This window comes from Pseudophryne corroboree, chromosome 5 (genome assembly GCF_028390025.1).
Source record: "Pseudophryne corroboree isolate aPseCor3 chromosome 5, aPseCor3.hap2, whole genome shotgun sequence".
In the NCBI taxonomy this organism is placed as follows: Eukaryota; Metazoa; Chordata; class Amphibia; order Anura; family Myobatrachidae; genus Pseudophryne; species Pseudophryne corroboree.
This window is the reverse complement of record NC_086448.1, coordinates 732,587,006-732,608,589: the sequence shown is the minus strand read 5'-3', so window position 1 is coordinate 732,608,589 and position 21,584 is coordinate 732,587,006. Positions and strand designations below refer to the sequence as shown.

The 21,584-nt window shown below is 44.5% G+C and overlaps 1 protein-coding gene across 2 annotated transcripts in view; it reads left to right on the top strand.

The window, feature by feature from the left end:
* Positions 1-21,584, top strand: part of MMP16 (matrix metallopeptidase 16) — a 363,579-nt gene that overhangs the window by 178,641 nt on the left and 163,354 nt on the right. Inside the window, exons 2-4 of one of the 2 annotated variants that reach the window (XM_063924065.1) lie at positions 1,643-1,791; positions 9,811-9,825; positions 11,708-11,827. In XM_063924065.1, coding sequence (XP_063780135.1) covers positions 1,643-1,791; positions 9,811-9,825; positions 11,708-11,827 — 284 coding nt within the window. The remainder of the gene's footprint in view (positions 1-1,642; positions 1,792-9,810; positions 9,826-11,707; positions 11,828-21,584) is intronic. The other variant, XM_063924066.1, reaches the window with a different exon arrangement.

The window sequence follows — 21,584 nt, the reverse complement described above, 5'->3', positions numbered from 1 at the left end:
GAGGAGGCACTGGCTAGTACCATAGCCAGATTTACCCACAATATATGAGCCTGAGGCTTCATGTGGGCATTATACACAGGTGCAGCAGTATATACAGTGGCATTATACACAGGTGCAGCAGTATATACATGTGGTCATTATACAAAGGTGCAGCATACTTACCTACTCTCCCGGAAGCTGCGGGAGGCTCCCGTTTTTTGGGGTAGCCCCCCGCACCCCCGGAAGAGTGGGCAGGTCTCCCGCATCCTGCTCGCACCCTAGTGATGCGAGCAGGATGGAGAGATAACCTCCCGCGGGTGGAGAAGTCGGGTCCGTCGGGTGGAGAAGGGGATAAAATGACGCAAATCGCGTCATTTTAGCCCCGCCCCCTTCCAGCGGAACCACGTCTCGCGGGAGGGGAGGGGCTTAGTGATGTCACAGTCCGGCCCCGCCCCCGAAGACACCTGCAGCGTCACCTCTCCGAGCTTCTCCCGGAGAGGAGAAATACAATGTAGGTAAGTATGAGGTGCAGCAGTATATACATGTAGGCATTATACACAGGTGCAGCAGTATATACATGTAGGCATTATACACAGGTGCAGCAGTATATACATGTGGGCATTATACACAGGTGCAGCAGTACATGCTGCTGGAAATGTGGTGAGCTTTGATCTGATATGTGTGGAAAACATAGGGAGGGGTGGAGGCAGTATATACATGTAGGCATTATACACAGGTGCAGCAGTATATACATGTAGGCATTATACACAGGTGCAGCAGTATATACATGTGGGCATTATACACAGGTGCAGCAGTACATGCTGCTGGAAATGTGGTGAGCTTTGATCTGATATGTGTGGAAAACATAGGGAGGGGTGGAGGCAGTATATACATGTAGGCATTATACACAGGTGCAGCAGTATATACATGTGGGCATTATACACAGGTGCAGCAGTACATGCTGCTGGAAATGTGGTGAGCTTTGATCTGATATGTGTGGAAAACATAGGGAGGGGTGGAGGCAGTATATACATGTAGGCATTATACACAGGTGCAGCAGTATATACATGTGGGCATTATACACAGGTGCAGCAGTACATGCTGCTGGAAATGTGGTGAGCTTTGATCTGATATGTGTGGAAAACATAGGGAGGGGTGGAGGCAGTAAATACATGTAGGCATTATACACAGGTGCAGCAGTATATACATGTGGGCATTATACACAGGTGCAGCAGTACATGCTGCTGGAAATGTGGTGAGCTTTGATCTGATATGTGTGGAAAACATAGGGAGGGGTGGAGGCACTCTCTCACCAGCCATAGACTTTATACTCCAGAGTTTTGACTATAACAATGATTAGAATAGTACAAAGAAGATATTTCCAATATATTTGTAATTTTCAGATAATTTTAATAGTCAAAACTCTGGAATATACTGTAATATGATTGGAAAAGCTCTGCCTCACCACACTGCACGTCACTGATAATTAGACTAATGATTACAATAATGACCCTACTGGGAATAAACACAAGTGGGAATTTTTGTATGTCTTGGTTTAATAGCTAAATGTATTTTATGCTGATTTTTTTTTTTTGTGTCTGTGCTTTTTTTTTATTAATGTTTTTCTAGCTCTAATGTATAATCGTGTTTTGTGCATTTGCAGGTGTGGTTGCAAAAATACGGCTACCTTCCACCAACGGACCCCAGAATGTCAGTACTGCGCACCGCAGAGACCATGCAATCAGCTATAGCTGCTATGCAGCAATTTTATGGCATTAACGTTACAAGAAAAGTTGATGAATACACAATTGAGTAAGTGAACTTCATTAAATGATTTTAGTAGAAACTTACATTTAATCACTGTCTTTAGCATAATGGTGGTATGCAGGGGTGGATTGGGATGGAACACCGGCCGGGAAATTTATAGAAGCAGCCCTAATGGAGGTGCGGTCTGATGAGGGTGTGGGGTGTGGTGAGAGTGGCGGGATCCCTCCTCATAGGTCCTTATTATACGCAATTGTGGCCTTCCTTGCATCTTTTGCTGCAGTTGTGTCTGAGACCAGGGGTGGATTACGAACTAAAAGTGGCCCTGAAAATTTTTGTAAAAGTGTCCCGACATGGGCAGCACAAGGGCCCTCATTCCGAGTTGTTCGCTCGGTATTTTTCATCGCATCGCAGTGAAAATCCGCTTAGTACGCATGCGCAATGTTCGCACTGCGACTGCGCCAAGTAACTTTACTATGAAGAAAGTAATTTTACTCACGGCTTTTTCTTCGCTCCGGCGATCGTAATGTGATTGACAGGAAATGGGTGTTACTGGGCGGAAACACGGCGTTTCAGGGGCGTGTGGCTGAAAACGCTACCGTTTCCGGAAAAAACGCAGGAGTGGCCGGGGAAACGGTGGGAGTGCCTGGGCGAACGCTGGGTGTGTTTGTGACGTCAACCAGGAACGACAAGCACTGAAATGATCGCACAGGCAGAGTAAGTCTGGAGCTACTCAGAAACTGCTAAGTAGTTAGTAATCGCAATATTGCGAATACATCGGTCGCAATTTTAAGAAGCTAAGATTCACTCCCAGTAGGCGGCGGCTTAGCGTGTGTAACTCTGCTAAATTCGCCTTGCGACCGATCAACTCGGAATGAGGGCCAAGAGGTATAACATACCGTGTAGCCATAGCAGCATCACTGGATGGCAGAGTTACTGTACTGCAGAGATGGAATAACAGAATGAATGGGGACAATGCAGTGTAATGAGTGTGGTGGGCTTCCTGTCATGTGAGCGGTGGGGCCAACCCACAAAACAGGCCCCCCAGACACATCGGCCTACCAGGAATCTTCCTGGTGAGTCCTATGGCCAATCCGCCCCTGGTGATATGCAGGAAGCAGTTAGACAAAGCTGCACATGAGCTCAGATCTACAACCCGCCACCCACATTTTATTATTTCACTAATGTAAAGACTCACAAATCTGTGTATACCTTTGGTAAATGACACAGGAGCGCTGAGGAGTGTCACTTAGCTGAATGCGGATCTTCTGTACTACATCTCTAATCAGCTGCTGGACCCCTGAGCTGAGCTGTCATTACTGTTGCCAGTTATCTCTAATCAGCTGCTGGAGCTATCAATACTGTTGCCATTTATTATCTCTAATGAGCTATTCAACCCACTGACTCTCCTTTCCTTCAGTCTCACTTTACCTCATGCTCTACCTTGCACCAAAACCCATACTCTCACAATGACACCAATCTATAAATACGCCCTCTGATTGCCTCTTTCTACAGATGTGCCCTTTCTTACTGATGCTTCAGTCTCGCAAAATAGTCCCTCTCGGAGCACTGGGTCCTGTGCAACTTGCCCGCACCGAGCTTCTGTCTTTCTCAAAACGAGTGTCATATTCACATAAGTAAAATAACTGGGAGCAAAAATCTACTTTGTTAGTCTTAACAGGACTCCGATGTGAGCGGCCGCTGCTTTTCCTCATGCCGAATTCTGTTGTGCTTCATCTGCAATTTTGTACATGTGTAAAACCAGTTTCTTTGTCAGTAAAGTCACAGACTAGCATCTATGTTGCACTGAGTGGCTTTTCACTGCGCCTGCAATGCGTCTAAGACTCAAGATGCGGTACGCTACTCCACTCTGAGCGTCTCAGTCATGCTGGGCGTCTCACCATATGGCATGCAGAAATATGGTAAATGAGGACTCATCTGTACAACACACTCACTTCAGCCTTAGGCAGTGCAGCATTTCTAAACCATAGCACACCAAATAAACAACGTGCCCCTTAACTCCTTTTCCTCCCAACTTCTGTGCTTCCTGGCCTCCAATGCATACTTGCCTGTTTAACTTTTCTCTCTCTACTGGCACATTCACCTTTACATACTGTATGTGCTCATCTCGACAATTCTGCTGACCTAGACCCTCTCACCAACTACTACCCTGTTTCCTTCCCTCCATTTGCCTCTAAATAACTCGAATGATGAGCAAATTGTGTACAGTCAACTATCTCACTCTCTTGTCTTCATTACGTTTGGGCTTCCACCTCCCAACATTCCACTGAGAATGTCCAACCCTTACACCATATTGTAAGGGTTCCTACTGTATATTCACCCTTCTGGGCGTCTCTGCTGCTTCTGATATTCTTCTTCTGCACTCCCTTTAGGCCTTACTGACACAGGTCTTTCCCAGTGCACTTATCCAGTCGCTCCTTCACTGTATCTACTGGCACTTTCTCCACCCCACTTGCATTTGCTGGGGTCCCACAAGGCTCTGCCCTCCGCTTTTTACAATTATTTTCTTGAGAACTATGTCATTTGCTCACTCAACCTCTAATAGCACTTTCACAATGACAACACCAAAGTCTACCTCTCATCCTCTGACCACTCACCTTCAGTGCTTTCTCGTATAACCAAATGTATCTCTGCACATGGATGACCCAATGCCACACAGCTCAACATGGCTAAATCCAACAGTAGAGCGGCCCCCATAGATACTGTATCTGAATAATTTGCATTTTATTTTATAATGATCCTTGAACTTTAACCCTTTACTACTGCACTTGCAGCATTTCTGTCTATTTCTAAAATGCAATTTAAACCTAATATGTATTCTGTGGTTATGGCAGTGATTTTCAACCTTTTTTTACGCGCGGCACACCGAACAATATTTTAAAATTGCCAAGGTACACCATCAGTTCCCCACAGAAAAAAAACAAAAAACACACATGGCCTACTCAGAAAAAACAATCACATTGCTCCCCACATAAATCCTATTGCTCCCTACATGAATTATTCACATTGTTCCCCCCATAAATCCTTATTCTCCCCACATAAATCTTATTGTTCCCCACAAGAGAAATAACATAACAAATATTAGCCCATTCCTGTCAGCTTTCCTCCTCCCTGTACCTCAGTGGCGGGGGTTCATAGTGGAGTGCTGCTAATACTGAACAGCAGGTGGTCGAGCAGGAGTGGATATGGGTGGGCAGGGAAAGTTGTGGATGCAGGCGGGAACTGGAAGATGTGTATGCAGGCGGGTAGGCTGGCTGGGTGGTGAGACGCTGCGGCCGTGACCTATGATATCACACCGCCGTGTCTTCAAGGCATAGGTCACGGCCGGAGCACGACTGATCCTCTAAGAAGAGCCCGGGCCAACAGTTCACTCTGAAGGTGCAGGAAGCTGCTCTGGCTCCGCGGCACACCTTGCAACTGGTCGTAGTGTGCCACGGCACACTGGTTGAAAAAGCCTGTGTTATGGCATGTTCTGGACTACGTATTAATGCTGTCACATTTGCAATCTGTATTTTGCTTATTGTTGACCTGATTTTGAGTTGTGCGCATAGCTGGCACAAGCGCAGATAGCCATAGCAGCCTTACTGCCTTACGCTAATTTGAGTATCCGCACTGCTAAGTGTGTATAGTCGCATCACCCTCTGCTTTCTGTCCACAACCACAGCCTTCATCGTCAGTATGTACCCCATGCTGGGTGCAAAGGATTTGATACGTATGTCTCATAAATGTAATAAATCTCTGGCTAAATGCTCACAACAGTCCAATGACACACCTATGAAATGGATGCGTTCGCTAGTTAGCCACCAGTTGACACCCAGAAACGCTGATTTCACGGATAGAGAGAGCCGGCCTCACGCGTAGTCTCCATCACGGTGCGTATACATGCACATGCCTGGTGAGGCGTATGCACAGTTTGTTAATAAATGCTGGATGCTTTCGCAGGACTCAGAACCAAGGGCTGTGTGAGTATATGTCTTTTTTTAATTTTTCAGTGGAATTATCCTTTAAATTAGGTTTTTAGGATCGTCCTGGCTATATCCATCAAACACACCCAGTGAGACATCCCTTTTGTGGGCTATGCCAGTATGCAACCTTATCATTTTGCTATGAGGCAAGGCCTAAAGGGGGGTACTCACGGAGCGATATTCTAAGCAATCTGACTAGATTGCTTAGAATATCGGCAGGATCGCTCCGTGTGTAGCCCCCTCGGCGATAGCGATGCGCGGCCCCGCACATCGCTATCGCCGCTGCTAGATTGGCCTGCATGCAGGCCAATCTAGCGGGTCGCTCACTTCACCCGCTGGGTGAAGTGAGCGGCCCCCCCGTCTCTCCCCGCACGCTCAGCACAGATCGCGCTGTGCTGAGCGGCAGGAGAGATGTGTGCTGAGCGGTTCGCTCAGCACGCATCTCTCCTTGATCGGCCCGTGAGTACTGGGCTTTAGACCATGAGCCCTGATTGTGGATGTAGCACACAGATAGGTGTCTCCACAGGCATGGCAGGTCCATGTTGAGTTTCCGATCTAGCTTTAATCTATTAACCTTTATGCCTGTATGTATGGCAAGCCCAGTACAAAGTGCTACTTCCAAACATTTCCTCAGGGACACAGGCTTTGTACTCCATCCTCAGATCCAGACTGTGGTCTAACACCTCTCACACATTTCACTTTCATTTTACCTTAATATAACCGCTCTACCATAAAGTCTTCTGAATCCTTTAATGTGTTTGGAAATCCCATTTTAAGCCTTAACTGTTCAATTCAGCTTCCATACAAGTGAATTATTATGCATTTATTCTAGGAAATGTCCTAATATCATATATAATAATAAGTTCCAGGTATTTCAAAGCTAAAACAAACAATATTAATTTATTAAAATACGTAATCAGCTAAGCATTATACTCTTATGTCTGGTAAACCTGAATTCTGTGTGAAATACAAAACAGGCTCCCTGTGTCTTTGAACCTTTAATGTAGCCAATGAGCTGATTATATGTGATCTAATATCCAAATGTAGATATTTTGCCTTCATTAAATTGATATTGTATTTTATATTGTATTTTAGCTGTGGCGCACTTTCCTCATATATATTCTAAACTGTGCTTGCTAAATTCAAAATTGAATTTATCAGTTTTAAGGGCCCCATACACTAACGCGACATGTCCGACCGTCATGTCATAGGCGATCACCCCGGCAGCCTCCCGGGCGGCAGGATCGCATACGATATATCGTATGTGGTCCTTTTGCATACGATGTATCGTATGCGATCCCAGCCATGCCTGCGGGTTCGAACATGATCGTTAGTGCAGCACATTCGATCTAAGGGATCCGATGCTCACGGGAACGCGCATCGGATCGGAAATACTTCCGAATGCCCGATTTCACCCGATATATCAGCCCGAATGCCAGCAATCGGATGAAAACGGGCGTTATCGTTCTAGTGTATGGGGCCCGTAAGACCGGTATCCTATAAGCCGCGAAAAAGTGGCAATTTATTGCGGGTCAATTTTTCACGCCTATCGTAGTCATGCGCGCTCCCGTTTTTCGACCTATCCTATTGCAAAAGTGTGAAAACGTGATACTTGCAATAATTCTAGTCAGCAAAACCAGTGAAAAGTGCACGGGGAATGGGGAATTCTGCCCATACCCCCTAAAAAGCTAAACTAATTAAGGATATCAGTATAGAAGTGTATTAGTGGCCATAACAAAAGTATTTGGGGTAATTAAATTGGGTCAAATGACTGATATACATTGAAAAAAAAGTGTAAAAATTATAGAAAGCAAGTGTTTTTCAGCAAAATACTGTAAGTACTCACATAAAAATGGGGGTACATACAAGTGGGTCTAAGTAAGTATACGTATATTTGGTCATTTTAAGCCACTTTTAAAAAAAAACTGTCCCCCAAAAAAAGCTGATTACTCCCATCTGCAAGCCTAAAAACACTTGTCCCACTCAAAGTACCCCCTGTCCCATACCTTGTACTCCAATTTCTATCACTTTGCACTTTTTCACCCAAAAAAATACATGTCATTATTGGCTAATGAAAAATAATGAAAAACTTCTAAGTGCCTAATTAGTTATTCAGTGGGGTGTCCCAGGGGTTCTGAACCAAATCCCCACATTTTTACATTAAAATAGGGATTTTCCCCATTTTTCACCCGCTCAGAGGTGGTGAAAACCAATTTGCTGTAAAACCTATGCAGAATTATCGCTGGTCCATTTTAGCGGACAATTGGATAGGGTTTTTTTTTTTAATTTGCGAGAAAAAAAACTGTTTTTATCTCAAACTCACATTTTCACAGCAAATAGGTAATGGGCTGATGTATTAATCAGTGAAAAAAGCAGAGAAGTTGCCCACAGCAACCAATCAACTTAGAGGTAGCGTTTATAGAATGATAGGTAGGTGCTAATTGGTTGCTATGGGCAACTTCTCCACCCGTCCACTTGTCCACTCTTTACTGCTTGATACAACCCTTAAGATTGATTTATTTTTACATGATCCTAGACCAAATATGACAATGGTATGCAACAAGAACAAATTAATTGCAATGTGCCAACATCCCATCAACCCAAAGTCAGTTATCACGTCGGGGTCATTTACTATTGGGCAGTACGGATGGTGTAGTGGTTAGCATTACTGCCTCACAGCACTGAGGTCATGGGTTCAATTCCCACCATGGCCCTATCTGTGTGGAGTTTGTATATTCTCCCCGTACTTGCGTGGTTTTCCTCCGGGTACTCCGGTTTCCTCCCACAATCCAAAAATATACTGGTAGGGTAATTGGCTCCCAACAAAATTAACCCTAGCGTGAATGTGTCTGTGTGTATATGTGGTAGGTAATATATATTGTAAGCTCCACTGGGGCAGGGACTGATGTGAATGAGCAAATAGTCTCTGTAAAGCGCTGCGGAATATGTGTGTGCTATATAAATAACTGGTAATAATAATAATAATAGTTATAGTGTACCTGTCTAATGTTCCTACAAATGTGTACTTGCTGGATGGGGTGTCTCTAGGCTTCTTCATCCTTGTACAAGATCACCCGACCATTGTAATCCACCCCAGACTAAATAAAGTGCATTTCTAATTATTACAGCAGATAGACCTGCTTGATAATGGGGCATTTGCACATAGGCTAAGTACAACTTACCTACTCTTTTCTAAAATTTAGGTGGCTCTTTCGGGGGGCCAAAAAACTGGGCATGTCACCCAGAGCCTGTAGCCATCCCATTGTGTCCCGAGGGGCAGTGCCATGGTGAAATGATCGCATCAGCATGCCCACCATCCTGCCCACTTCGCCTCAGCACGCCACCCTCATAGTCGACTTGGCTGTGGGCAAGCTACATAGTTATACTAAGCTTACTTAGTAATCAAAATTCTAACAAGAAAATGTTAATACAGGTTGAGTCTCCCTTATCCAAAATGCTTGGGACCAGAGGTATTTTGGATATGGGATTTTTCCGTAGTTTGGAATAATTGCATACCATAATGAGGTATCATGGTGATGGGACCTAAATCTAAGCACAGAATGCATTTATGTTTCATATACGCCTTATACACACAGCCTGAAGGTCATTTAATACAATATTTTTAATAACTTTGTGTATTAAACAAAGTTTGTGTACACTGAGCCATCAGAAAACAAAGGTTTCACTATCTCACTCAAAAAATTCTGTATTTTGGAATATTTGGATATGGGATACTTAGCCTGTAACAATTTAATCCGTGTGTGATTGAAGTTTTTTTTGTCTAACACACAGGTTCTCAAACTCGGTCCTCAGGACCCCACACGGTGCATGTTTTGCAGGTTTCCTTACAGAATCACAAGTGAAATAATTAGCTCCACCTGTGGACCTTTTAAAATGTGTCAGTGAGTAATTACTACACCTGTGCACCTGCTGGGTTACCTGCAAAACATGCACTGTGTGGGGTCCTGAGGACCGAGTTTGAGAACCACTGCTCTAACACATTCATAGTAATGAGCTGTTATAATGTAACGTAATAGTGCTTTGTTTTATTTCTTCCTTCTGCTGCCATCGTTTGATGTAGTCAAATCACAATGAGGTGAGGACTCCTCTGTATCTTATTGTCACCTTGCATGTCAGTACTGTAGCTTGGAGAGTTGTCTTGTTACACACTGACTACTGTAAGGTCATTCCACCGCACAGCACAGCTCATTCAGTAGCATTATGACAGGTACAACATTTGCCCTAAATGAGAGCAACCAATCAAACACTAGTTTTCACTGTTGAACTTGCACTAGACAGGTTAAAGCTTATTGCTGATTTGATTACATTTAATTGCTAGATATGCACTGAGCCACAACAGTATTAGTAAATGAGCCTTAGTATATTTTATCCAGACGTCCGCTGCACATCTATACCGATCTGTGAAAAAGAAACAACATCCTTCTTTATGTATTGTCAGGATCTTTACTGTACAATAACATGGTAAACTAATACAGATGCATATATGTGTATATAGAATGCACTATGCCACACTTATCAGTAACAACTGCTGCGGTGCCCTCCAATATTTAGATGCAGTCACATAATCCTCCCTGAAGCAGGTTTAAATAACTGAAACGTTGGATTAGCCTTTGGGCGCCTGCTGCATTTTTAATTATACACAAGTCTGTGAGTGCCGCCTGTTCAAATATATATATATATATATATATATATATATATATATACACGGTCTAGTCACATTATTATGACCACCAGCTAATAGCCAGAGTAACCGCAGTGTGCAGCATGGACAGCAGTGGGACAGCCTGAACCGTCGTTTTAGACACACGTCTGGTAGCCCCTAGGTTCCTTTTGACGATGAGCTGCTCCTCTGTAGTTTGTCGGTCAGCCCTCACGCACCTTCCTAGCTATGTTCACCTCTCACATCAATGGCACACAGTTTCCACGTCGGTTATTCGCAATGGTGCCATTTGTCCAGTCGGTATCCGGTCTCTAGGTCGACCGCACTTAGGGCGACAGTCATTAGGTCAACCACTATTAGTCGTCATGCATTAGCTCGGCATGGTTTCTAGGTCGACAGAGTCACTACAGTAGGTCGACATGAGTTTTACAAAAGTTTTTTAATTTTTTTTTACTTTTTCATACTTTACGATCCACGTGGACTACAATTGGGAATTGTAACCTTGCGAGGGGACACGGTGCACTAATTGAGGTTCCCGGTCACTTTACGAAGAAAACAACATTTAAAAAAAAAAAACCTCATGGTGACCTTTTGTCATGTTGACCTTGCTCAGGTCGACCTAATGCTTGTGTCGACCTATTTAGGGTGTCAACTTAGTTACTGTCGACCAATAGTGGTCGACCTAGACACTGTCGACCTAAGTGTGGTCGACCCTATGAACCACACCCTGTCCAGTCACGATACACCATCACTACCTCAACCAGTTCACAAACTGCGCTATTTCACAAATACTGCCACCCTTGGCCTGGGAGCCAATAATCATCCCTTTTTGCAGCTCTGATAAATTGACCCTTTTAACCTATGACCTCACGAGTGATCAGACAGCCTATCGCACATCTTATATACCCACCAAGCCAGTTCACGACACGGGACATACTTCATGGGCTACATGTTGCTGACATCAAATGTAGGAGATGGTCATAATAATGTGACTCGTGTGTGTATATACAGTGTGTATATATATATCTATATATATATATATATATTTCCCAAAAAAAGAAAAAAAAAATATATATAGCAAAAATATATAACAAAATTATTTCATTTGCGACAAAAATAATAGTACTTAATGACAAGGTACAATGCTAACCCACCATGTACCTGTATTATGCAAGGTCTCATCCTAGAAAGGACTTTTAAGAACAATTTCTCCACTAAATGTCCACGACCATCTCCTATGAGGCCTACCTATGGCTCCCCATGATTGCATCGTTAACTGTTAGTTTATTTCTTTCAGCTGGATGAAGAAACCACGATGTGGCGTGCCTGACCAGGCAGGTAGATCCAGATTTAACGTCCGTCGAAAACGTTACGCCTTAACAGGGCAGAAGTGGCATCACAAGCATATCACATATAGGTAAAGACGATGTGTGTGGTTTTTTTTTAAATGATACGTTATTTCTTCTTGAGTGCAAGAGGCTTCAGCTGAACTGTAAAATTCTACTGTAGTTTTAATGCAAACTCAGATAAGACTGCATTTCACGTTTTCTGTGTTACAGCAAGTGATCCAGATTACTGAGCTGCAAACTGTATTGTCTGTGCTCATGTAGAAAACTGTTTGTAGTACAGGGTTGAGTATCCCTTATCCAAAATTCAAAATCCCACATTTTTTGGTCCCCTACTGAGATAATGACATATATATTATATATTATGTGTATATATAGATATATTATACAAATATATAATATAATATACACATTTATGTGTCATTATCTCAGTAGGGGAACCAAAATTGTGTGATTTTGAATTTTGGATAATGGATACTCAACCCTGTACTGGAGTTTGGAAACCTCTGTTCTGGAAAATTCTACTCCTTGAGAATAATACATTTACTGTGCTATTTACTGAAGCTATGAGAGAGAGAACCCATACAAATTAATTCCACACAGACGCATACCTACCAACTTTTCATAAGTCCCAGGCTGGACTCCTCTGCGGGACTCACGGGGATGCCGTGACCGCCTGCCATGCCTCCTGTTTCGTCACTGGGGGGCACAGAAAGCGCTCTGTGAGCTGCTGGCATGCCCCCCAGTCCCTCTGCCTCCCGTAGATAGAGTCTATTCACCGCTGCTCTGCTCTGCACTAAGCAGAGCAGCGAGTGACTGAGAAGCCTCCCAACTGCCCCACCGCGGGACACTGTGGCACGCAGGAGGGACAGCAGGAGAGTCCCCAAAAAAACTGGACTGTCCTGCGAAAATCAGGACAGTTGGGAGGTATGCAGACAGTGCCCTGCTGCGGGTTCCATGTTTTATGGTCCACATTCTCCATTCTCCAATGAGGTTCTGTGTTTGTGTGCAATGTTTGTATTAGAGGTTTGTGTTTGTGGTTCATTGTTTGTGTTAAAATTTGTGTTTTAAAAAAGAAACCATTAATAACACAATTTTTTTTTTTCATTAATAAAAAATATTTTAGCATTTTTTTTTATCAGGAAGCAGAGGAGCCGGGAGGTCCTTCTAATAGGGGCAGCTGCAGTAAGTTTATCTTCCTGCAGCCACGCAGCTTTCTGACTGGTTGCATCAGTCAGGGAAAGCCCAGCCTGGTGGTTAAAAATTGATAATAATGTTATGTGTTTTTGTATGGACAAGTTTTCAATTGATGTTCTTGATATAATTCCATCATAAAAAAACTGACGATTACGATTTCTGTGCGGTTTTTGGGGAAAAAAAACATTAGCCAGTTAAGTGGTGACTGTGCTTGAAGTGCACAAGTCAGGGTCTGCCAGCTGGGTTCGAAGTATTAAAGTGCGTATTGAAAATACACTTAATTTGGCTTGAATGTGCACCAACTGTCTCCCCCATGTGCGAGTTGACTTGACTCTGTTGACCTCATATTGGAACATGGTTGAACCACATTTGAATATGATGAAACCTGTTCAACTTCAAGAAACTAAAATTCAGTTCATTTCAGCATTTTCACATTTTAGGGCCTAATTCAGACCTGATCGCTCGCTAGGGTTTTTTTGCACTGCTGCAAAAAGATATTCGCCGCCCATAGGGGAGTATTTTTTCGCTTTACAAGTGTGCGATCGCATGTGTAGCAGAGCTTTAGGAACAGATCTTATGCAGTCTCTGAGTAGCCCAGGACTTACTCAGCCGCTGCAATCACTTCAGCCTGTCCGGTCCGGTCCCGGAATTGACGTCAGGAACCCTCCTTGCAAATGCTTGGACACTCCTGCGTTTTTCCAACCACTCCCAGAAAACGGTCAGCTGCCACCCACACACGCCTTCTTCTTGTCAATCACCTTGCGATCGCTGAGTGGCGATCCGCTTTGTACCTGTGCGACTCGCCTGCGCATTGCAGTGCATATGCATGCGCCGTTCTGACCTGATCACAGCGCTGCAAAAACGCTAGCGAGTGATCAGGTCTGAATTACCCCCTTAGACCCAGATAGTTGAAACTTGTCTGAGAACTGTAATGCGCCTGATGTCAGCATGTTTGCGGGATAGCCTAGCTCATAGCATGGGGTAACAGTGAGCAAGGGACGCAATGATGAGGGTTGGCGCACAGACATGGGCAGGACAAAGTGTACAACTTCTGTTATATATGATTATAATTTCATTTTGATAACAGAAGCCATTCTAGTTTTAGTGTTCAGAAGCCATTCATACAAAGCCAGAAGTGTCTTTGCTTTGTGTGAGCTTCTATCTCCTGTCTCTTTACTACATCAACCCTGCAGCTTAATGTCAGCAAATTGGCTAATAAATATGCTGCAATTATAAAACTTTAGCAGGATGGCTGATAGATTGTCTGTTCTTATGTAAATGTCATTACTTTAAACAGTGATCTCCATACTGTGTAATATATGTTCACGGATGTAGAGATCAGTTTTTTTAGTTTTAGGGTTTGAAATCTAATTGACAGAATTCAAACTGTCACTTAAATAGTTTATAACATCGCCGGTCTACAGTATACTATACAAAATGTGCCTATAGCCCCAATGAAAATGTAGCCTGATGGCACAGACGGTTCCGGTATGAATGGTCGACAATGTTAAGGTCGACACTCATTATGTCGACCACTATTGGTCAACGTGGACTAATGGTCGACACATGAAAAGGTCAACATGAGTTTTTTTTTACTTTTTCTGGTGTCGTTTTCTGCGTAAAGTGACGGGGAACCCCAATTAGTGCACCGCTTCCCCTCGCATGGCTACCGCTGCGCTCAGCACAGGTTACCGTTCCCAATCGTAGTCCACGTTGATCATAAAGTATGAAAAAGTCCCAAAAAATATTTTTTTTTAGAAAAACGCATGTCGACCTTTTCATGTGTTGACCTTCCATGTGCCGACCATTTTCACGTGTCAACCATTTGTCCATGTCGACCATGTCAATGTCGACCAATAGTGGTCGACCTAATGAGTGTCGACCTTGACATTGTCGACCATCTGACCAGATACCGGTACAGGCACCAAAGGGGCAAATGTATCAAACCTTCTAAAGAGTAAGTTGCCCGTAGCAACCAATCAGGTTCTGCCTATCCTTTTATAGGATGTACTTGATAACTGCTAGTTAGAAAATAATTGGTTGCTCCGGGCAACTTCTCCATTTGTCCACTTCTCCACTGTTTAGAGGTTTTGATACATTTACCTCTAGATTCCAGTTCTTATCACAATAACCTATTGCTCTGAATGTGCCCAAGGTCTAATCGCTGATTGGGTAATGACTGCTGAAGGGAACATTCTTATAAGTGCTGGAGTAATTGCATTTTCCTGCTGCATCAATAACACTGGTCTACAAAAATAAACTTTTCTACTTTCACAAGAACTCAATAAATTGAATCTAAATGTATTTTTTTCATGCTGAATTCGAATATGCATTCAGATTTTTGCTGTCGGGCAGGGTTTTTTATGACATGCGTTTAAAGTTTTAATAAATTAGTACTTATGTAAGTCTAAATGATAAATATACATCCCATTCTGGCTGGCCTAAACATTTGTAGATGATGATTTTGCCTTTGGGATGTCTCTCTTCATGGTCCTGCAATAGGCAGCCAGCATACTGGAATGCCACAAAATCTGGACACTTTGGTACAGGAAACTCCTCACTATGCAAGACAGGCTTCATTGCAGATGGCAAGTTGGTATAGTTAACTGTATATAGGGTCGGATTGGGATCGAACACCAGCCCAGGAAATTTATGGAAGCAACCCTAATGGGGGCGGAGTCTGTTCAGGGGTAGGGGTCTGTTAAGAGGATGGGGTCACTCCTGAGAGGTCCTGATTCTGAGATAGACACAGTTGGGGCATCTTTTGCTTTACGTTATGTTAATGTTTGCCTGCGACTTTATACATATGCTGCTACAATGCTGGCGGTGAGTGCTGCCTGATCAGCTGGCATCCTGAGAACAAGGAACTTCCTGCTTCTGTTCAGTCCCCAAACCATACACTGTGACTGGGAACACCCTAACCCTTACACCAACATGATAATGCAAACAATGTAATTCAAAATAATCTCTCTGCCGGGTCCCCTTCAGTGCTCAGTCTAGTTCAGTGAGAGTGTGGGAGCTAAGGTGGCGGTGAGTATAGTGAATCCGGCTCTGACCATCGCTAAGCTGCTGCTCCTGGCCGGGCTTATTGAAGAGACCTTTGGCCAGGGCCAGGAAGAGGATGTTGCTGGGCTGGTTAACTTTCTCCAGGTCCCCCGTTGGTAGAACACCACTTCACCACTTTTCACGGCTAGCGGCACCCGGAAGTACTTTCTAGCCTAACTGCAGGATTGTGTTACAATGAAACACAAATACTGGAAGCAGTGTGAGCCAGCCCAGCCTGAGTGTGAATCAGCCTGGCTGAGTGGGATATGGGAACGGCCCATCGGAATCTGTCATGGTGTCTTGGAGGGCCAATCCGCCTCTGACTGTATATGTTGTTATAGATGTAATTTCTCTAATGTTAGTTAAGGAGAAAGAGCAATCAGTTGAATGGTCCTTCGGTTCCCTCCCAAGTCATAGGAATTGCACATGGCATATGATGTAAACCATTTTTCTAGCCTGAGAAGCCTAACACATGATATACAGTATGTATGCGGGGTCCATTTCTTGGATCACCAACTTTACACCCGTACATAACACTTTTATACAAGTGGTGTGCCATTTTGCCTCACACGCATAACAGAAATTGTCTAGATGATTTAAACACTTTGTTGGCATTATTGAAAAGTACTTATGCTAATAGGCTCCTCTATGGTGAGAGCCACCCAGGGGTCACAGGACACATGCTCCTTTGACCCGACCAGGGGGTTGGCGCTACCCCGGCAGCTCAGGCTGTATGGAGCAGGAGGAAGCTACTGGAGGCTCCACATAAAGATGACAGCGAGGAGGGACTGCAGGGAATATATTGTTTGTATGCCCCGGTCTGTCCATGTATGACACATACAGTACCTGCTGACTTTCTAGCTGCTACCTCTGCTTCAGCTCAACAGGAGGCGATCCGGTCATCTTGGCCTCATCCAGCCCCCCTCCCCCTCTGCAATGCCTACAGTACTGGCATTGTAAAGTGAGGGTTGGGGCTACGATAACGCGATTCAGTGTCTTTGGTCTCCGCAAACACCCACTTTCACGAATGGTTGTGGGAAACTGTTTAAGGCTGGCTCCAGGAGAGACTTGACAAACTTTCGGGTGGGCCTGAAGCGCCATCTGATTTTCGAGAGCTTGCCGACCAATTCGGGGTAGTAAGAAAGTATGGTATGACAGGCCATTAAGAACACTAAAATATGGCAAAAGAAAATTAACTGTCAGAAACACGCTATGCCTGATGGAAAAACTCTAATAACATATTTGAATTCAGAATTTAAAACTGCACCAGAGTCACGATTCAGTTTTCTAGTGAATAAAATCATGTTGACTGTTATGATTCCAGCACTCTGGTCTGAGGAGATCTTATTGCAAGGACCGGAGCACTGGAACGTAATGCTGGGGAAGGGTGCGGGAATGGAAAATAGCCCCTTGCACCCTAACTCCGTTGTCTCGCCCGTGCTGTCAGAAATCCCCTGCGAGACTATGGTTGCTTGAGCCCATGGCAGCCGCGTTTGAAGGGCGGATTATGTCTGCCCAACTCCGATGCCCCCTCAGGTCTTAATGGGAGACAAAGGCAAATCCGAGACAGGGTGATAACAAGGGGCCCTCTGACTAAACAACCAGGCCAGGGGCTACAAGCTAACTGGAAACTAGAATATGTGCGGAAAAACCGCCAGGGAAAAGGACAACCAAAATATCCACTTGTCCACTCTCCTACCCGGCACCGCCGAGTTCCGGAGAGGACTTGTGGAAGCGGAACCCTCCGCAAATGCTCCGAAACAGAATATAAAGATAAAGCGGCTGAGCCGCAACACACGGCAGAGCCGCAACTCACGAACACCACTCGATATTCTCTGGTGATCGATGAGGACTACAGGGGACCAAACGACTTTTTGAGATGAGATGACAACTCCAAGATACAGGACTTCTGAGGACAGGAATGACCGGACACAGCAGGACTGGAACAGACGTTCAGCAAACCAAAACAGCATGCAGGAAGCTATTACCGGCATGAAGTGTGTGAAGCACTGAGAAGCATTTAACAAAGAGTCCTCCAATCAGATGCCCCCCAGTCTAATTGCCCCAAATGCTGTGCAGCTGCCCTGCTGCACGCCCACAAGACCAGCGTGTATGTTGAAATCTGACCCTGCAACGGGGAACGCAGTCCGTCCATGGCGTCCCCGTTGCCAGGGTCCAGGTGGCTCAGCCGCTCGGCGTCCCTGTGTTGCTAGGGAGCCGGCGGCTACGTACGCGCGACGTCCCTAGTTGCTAGGCGCCGGGCCGCGAGGACATCGCGGACCCCGGCGCCTAACAGTACCCCCCCCCTTGAGGAGGGGTCAAGGAACCCCTAAAGCCAGGTTTCTGAGGAAATTCTCGAAAAAAATGCCCTCTTGAGCCTAGGGGCATGAAGATCCTTATCCAGGACCCAAGACCTTTCCTCCGGACCATAGCCTTTCCAGTGCACTAAAAAATAAAGCCGACCTCGGGACAATTTAGAGTCAAGAACTTTCTCTCCCAAGAATTCCTGTTGTCCCTGTACATCCACTGGAGATCTACCCTGAGAGATCCTCCGAGGAAATTTACTGGAAGAAACGTATTGTTTCAACAGGGAACAATGAAAAGTATTTCCAATCTTAAGGGATCTTGGTAAACGTAGCCGAAAGGCAACTGGGATGACCTTCTTAATAATAAGAAACGGTCCAATAAATTTGGGTCCCAACCTAGCCGAGGATTATCGAAGCCTGATGTTGCGAGTTGACAACCACACCTTATCTCCCACTTTAAAAGTGCAAGGACGTCGGAGCCTGTCAGAAAATTTCTTCTCTCGGAAGGCCACTTTTCTGAGAGCAAGGTGCACTTTTTTCCAAATAGCTCTGAGATGGGAGGTTAAGGTTAGCGAGGAGACTGGAGAATGATGAAAAAAAGAATTGGCTCTGGGGTGAAAACCAAAAACTGAAAAGAATGGAGACTCTTTAGTGGAGGAATTACAAGAATTATTGTAAGCAAATTCAGCCAAAGGGAGAAACTCGGACCAATCATTCTGGAGTTTGGCTGAATACAAGCGCAAATATTGTTTTAATGACTGGTTGACTCGTTCGGTTTGCCCGTTGGATTGTGGGTGGTAACCGGATGTTAACGACAGTTTCATCTTTAATGAGGCACAAAAACATTTCCAGAATTGTGCGATGAATTGTGGACCCCGATCAGAAACAATATCAGTGGGCAACCCATGAAGCCTGAACACATGGCGGAGGAACAAAACTGCCAACCCTTGAGCTGAAGGCAATCGAGGAAGAGCAATAAAATGAGCCATTTTACTAAAACGGTCCACTACCACCCATATGACTCAGGATCCGGCTGAAAGGGGAAGGTCAACCACAAAATCCATGGAAATATGAGACCATGGCCTGAGAGGAACAGTTAAGGGCATAAGTTGCCCGATAGGCAAGGAACGAGGAACCTTATGCTGTGCACAAACCTGACATGAATAAACAAATTCCTTAACGTCTTTAGAAAGACTAGGCCACCATACTGAGCGAGATACTAACTCCAATGTCTTAGTGACTCCCGGATGCCCTGAAACTTTGTTGTCATGAAATTCAGTTAAAACAGTGGCTCTCAAAAATTCAGGGACGTAAAGACGACCAGCATGAGTAAATCTAGGAGCTTGGTGTTGAAGCTGGTTTAACTGGGTAAATAAATCCTGTGTGAGGCCTGCCCGGATGACCGAAGATGGAAGTATGGGGGTAACAACAGGATTGCTATTGTGAACCGGAAGAAAGCTACGTGACAGGGCATCAGCTTTAGTATTCTTGGAACCAGGCCTGAAAGTGATTATAAATTTGAAACGAGTAAAAAATAATGCCCAAACGTGCTTGCCGGGCATTAAGCCGTTTAGCTGATTCAATGTATTGCAGATTCTTATGATCAGTCAAAACCGAAATAGTATGTTTTGCTCCCGAAAGCCCACTTTACAGCCAGTAACTCCCGATTACCAATGTCATAGTTGGATTCAGCGGAGGAGAATTTCCTGGACATAAAGGCACAAGGATGTAACTCCAGAGACTCCGGATCCTTTTGAGAAAGGACAGCCCCCACTCCAACCTCTGAGGCATCAACCTCCACAACAAAGGGCAATTCCGGATTAGGATGTCTGAGGACTGGAGCCGAGACAAAGGCTTGTTTCAAGGCCCGGAAAGACAACTCAGCTTCATGCGACCAGTTGGTAGGATCCGCTCCTTTCTTTGTCAGAGCCACTATGGGAGCAACCAGGTCAGAAAAAGAATGGATGAACCTCCTATAATAATTTGCAAACCCTAAAAAGCGCTGAATTGCTTTTAAATTGGTGGGTTGCGCCCAATTAAGGATGGCCTGGAGCTTCTTTGGTTCCATGGAAAATCCCTGAGGGGAAATTATGTACCCTAAAAAAGATACTTCCGTGACGTGAAAATCACACTTCTCCAGCTTGGCATATAAATGATTCTCACGTAACTTTTGAAGAACCAGACGCACCTGGGTAACATGTTGTTCCATCGATTCAGAATAAATCAAGATGTCGTCTAAATAAACGACCACGAATTTCCCTAGGAAGTCACGGAGCACATCATTAATGAGGTCTTGAAAAACTGCTGGAGCATTAGACAGGCCGAACGGCATCACCAGGTATTCGTAGTGACCCGACTGAGTGCTGAAAGCCGTCTTCCACTCATCTCCAGATTTAATTCGGATGAGGTTGTAAGCTCCTCTAAGGTCAATTTTAGAAAAAATCACAGCAGAACGTAACTGATCAAAAAGTACAGAAATTAACGGCAAAGGATAGGTGTTTTTTACTGAGATCTTATTCAGGGCTCTAAAATCAATGCATGGTCTAAGCGAGCCATCCTTTTTCTCCACAAAGAAAAAACCTACACTTAAAGGAGATTTTGATGGTCTAATAAATCCTTTCTCTAAGCTCTCCTGAACATAATCATTCATGGCCGAAGTTTCTGGCCCGGACAATGCATATAATCTCCCCTTTGGCAATGCGGCACCTGGAACTAGCTCAATAGCACAATCATAAGGCCGATGGGGAGGCAGAATGTCCGCATTGCCTTTGGAGAATACATCGGCAAACTCCTGGTATTCCACAGGAATGAGCTCTGGAATGATAGCTGCTACTCTGACTGGATACGAAATACATTCCTTAGCACAAAATGTACCCCATTGGGAAATCTCCCCGGACCGCCAATCAATGGTGGGATTATGAAAGGCCAGCCAAGGGTGACCCAGAACAACTGGAACTGCTGGGCATTGTGTTAGGTAGAATTCAATATTTTCGGAATGTAAGGCTCCTACTGTAAGTACTACGGGAGGTGTACGGTGAGTAATTACCCCATTGGAAAGCGGACTCCCATCTAAGCCGTGCATGGTGATACACCTATCCAATGGTAACTGTGGAATGCCTAAGGCCTTAGCCCAAATTAAATCCATAAAGTTTCCTGCAGCTCCACTGTCAACAAAAGCCGACACCAAAGAACTGAGGCTGCCAAAGGAAACCTTAACTGGGACAAAAAGAGAGTTATTCGTGGAGATAAGCTGCAGACCTAGGTGAACCCCCTCACAATT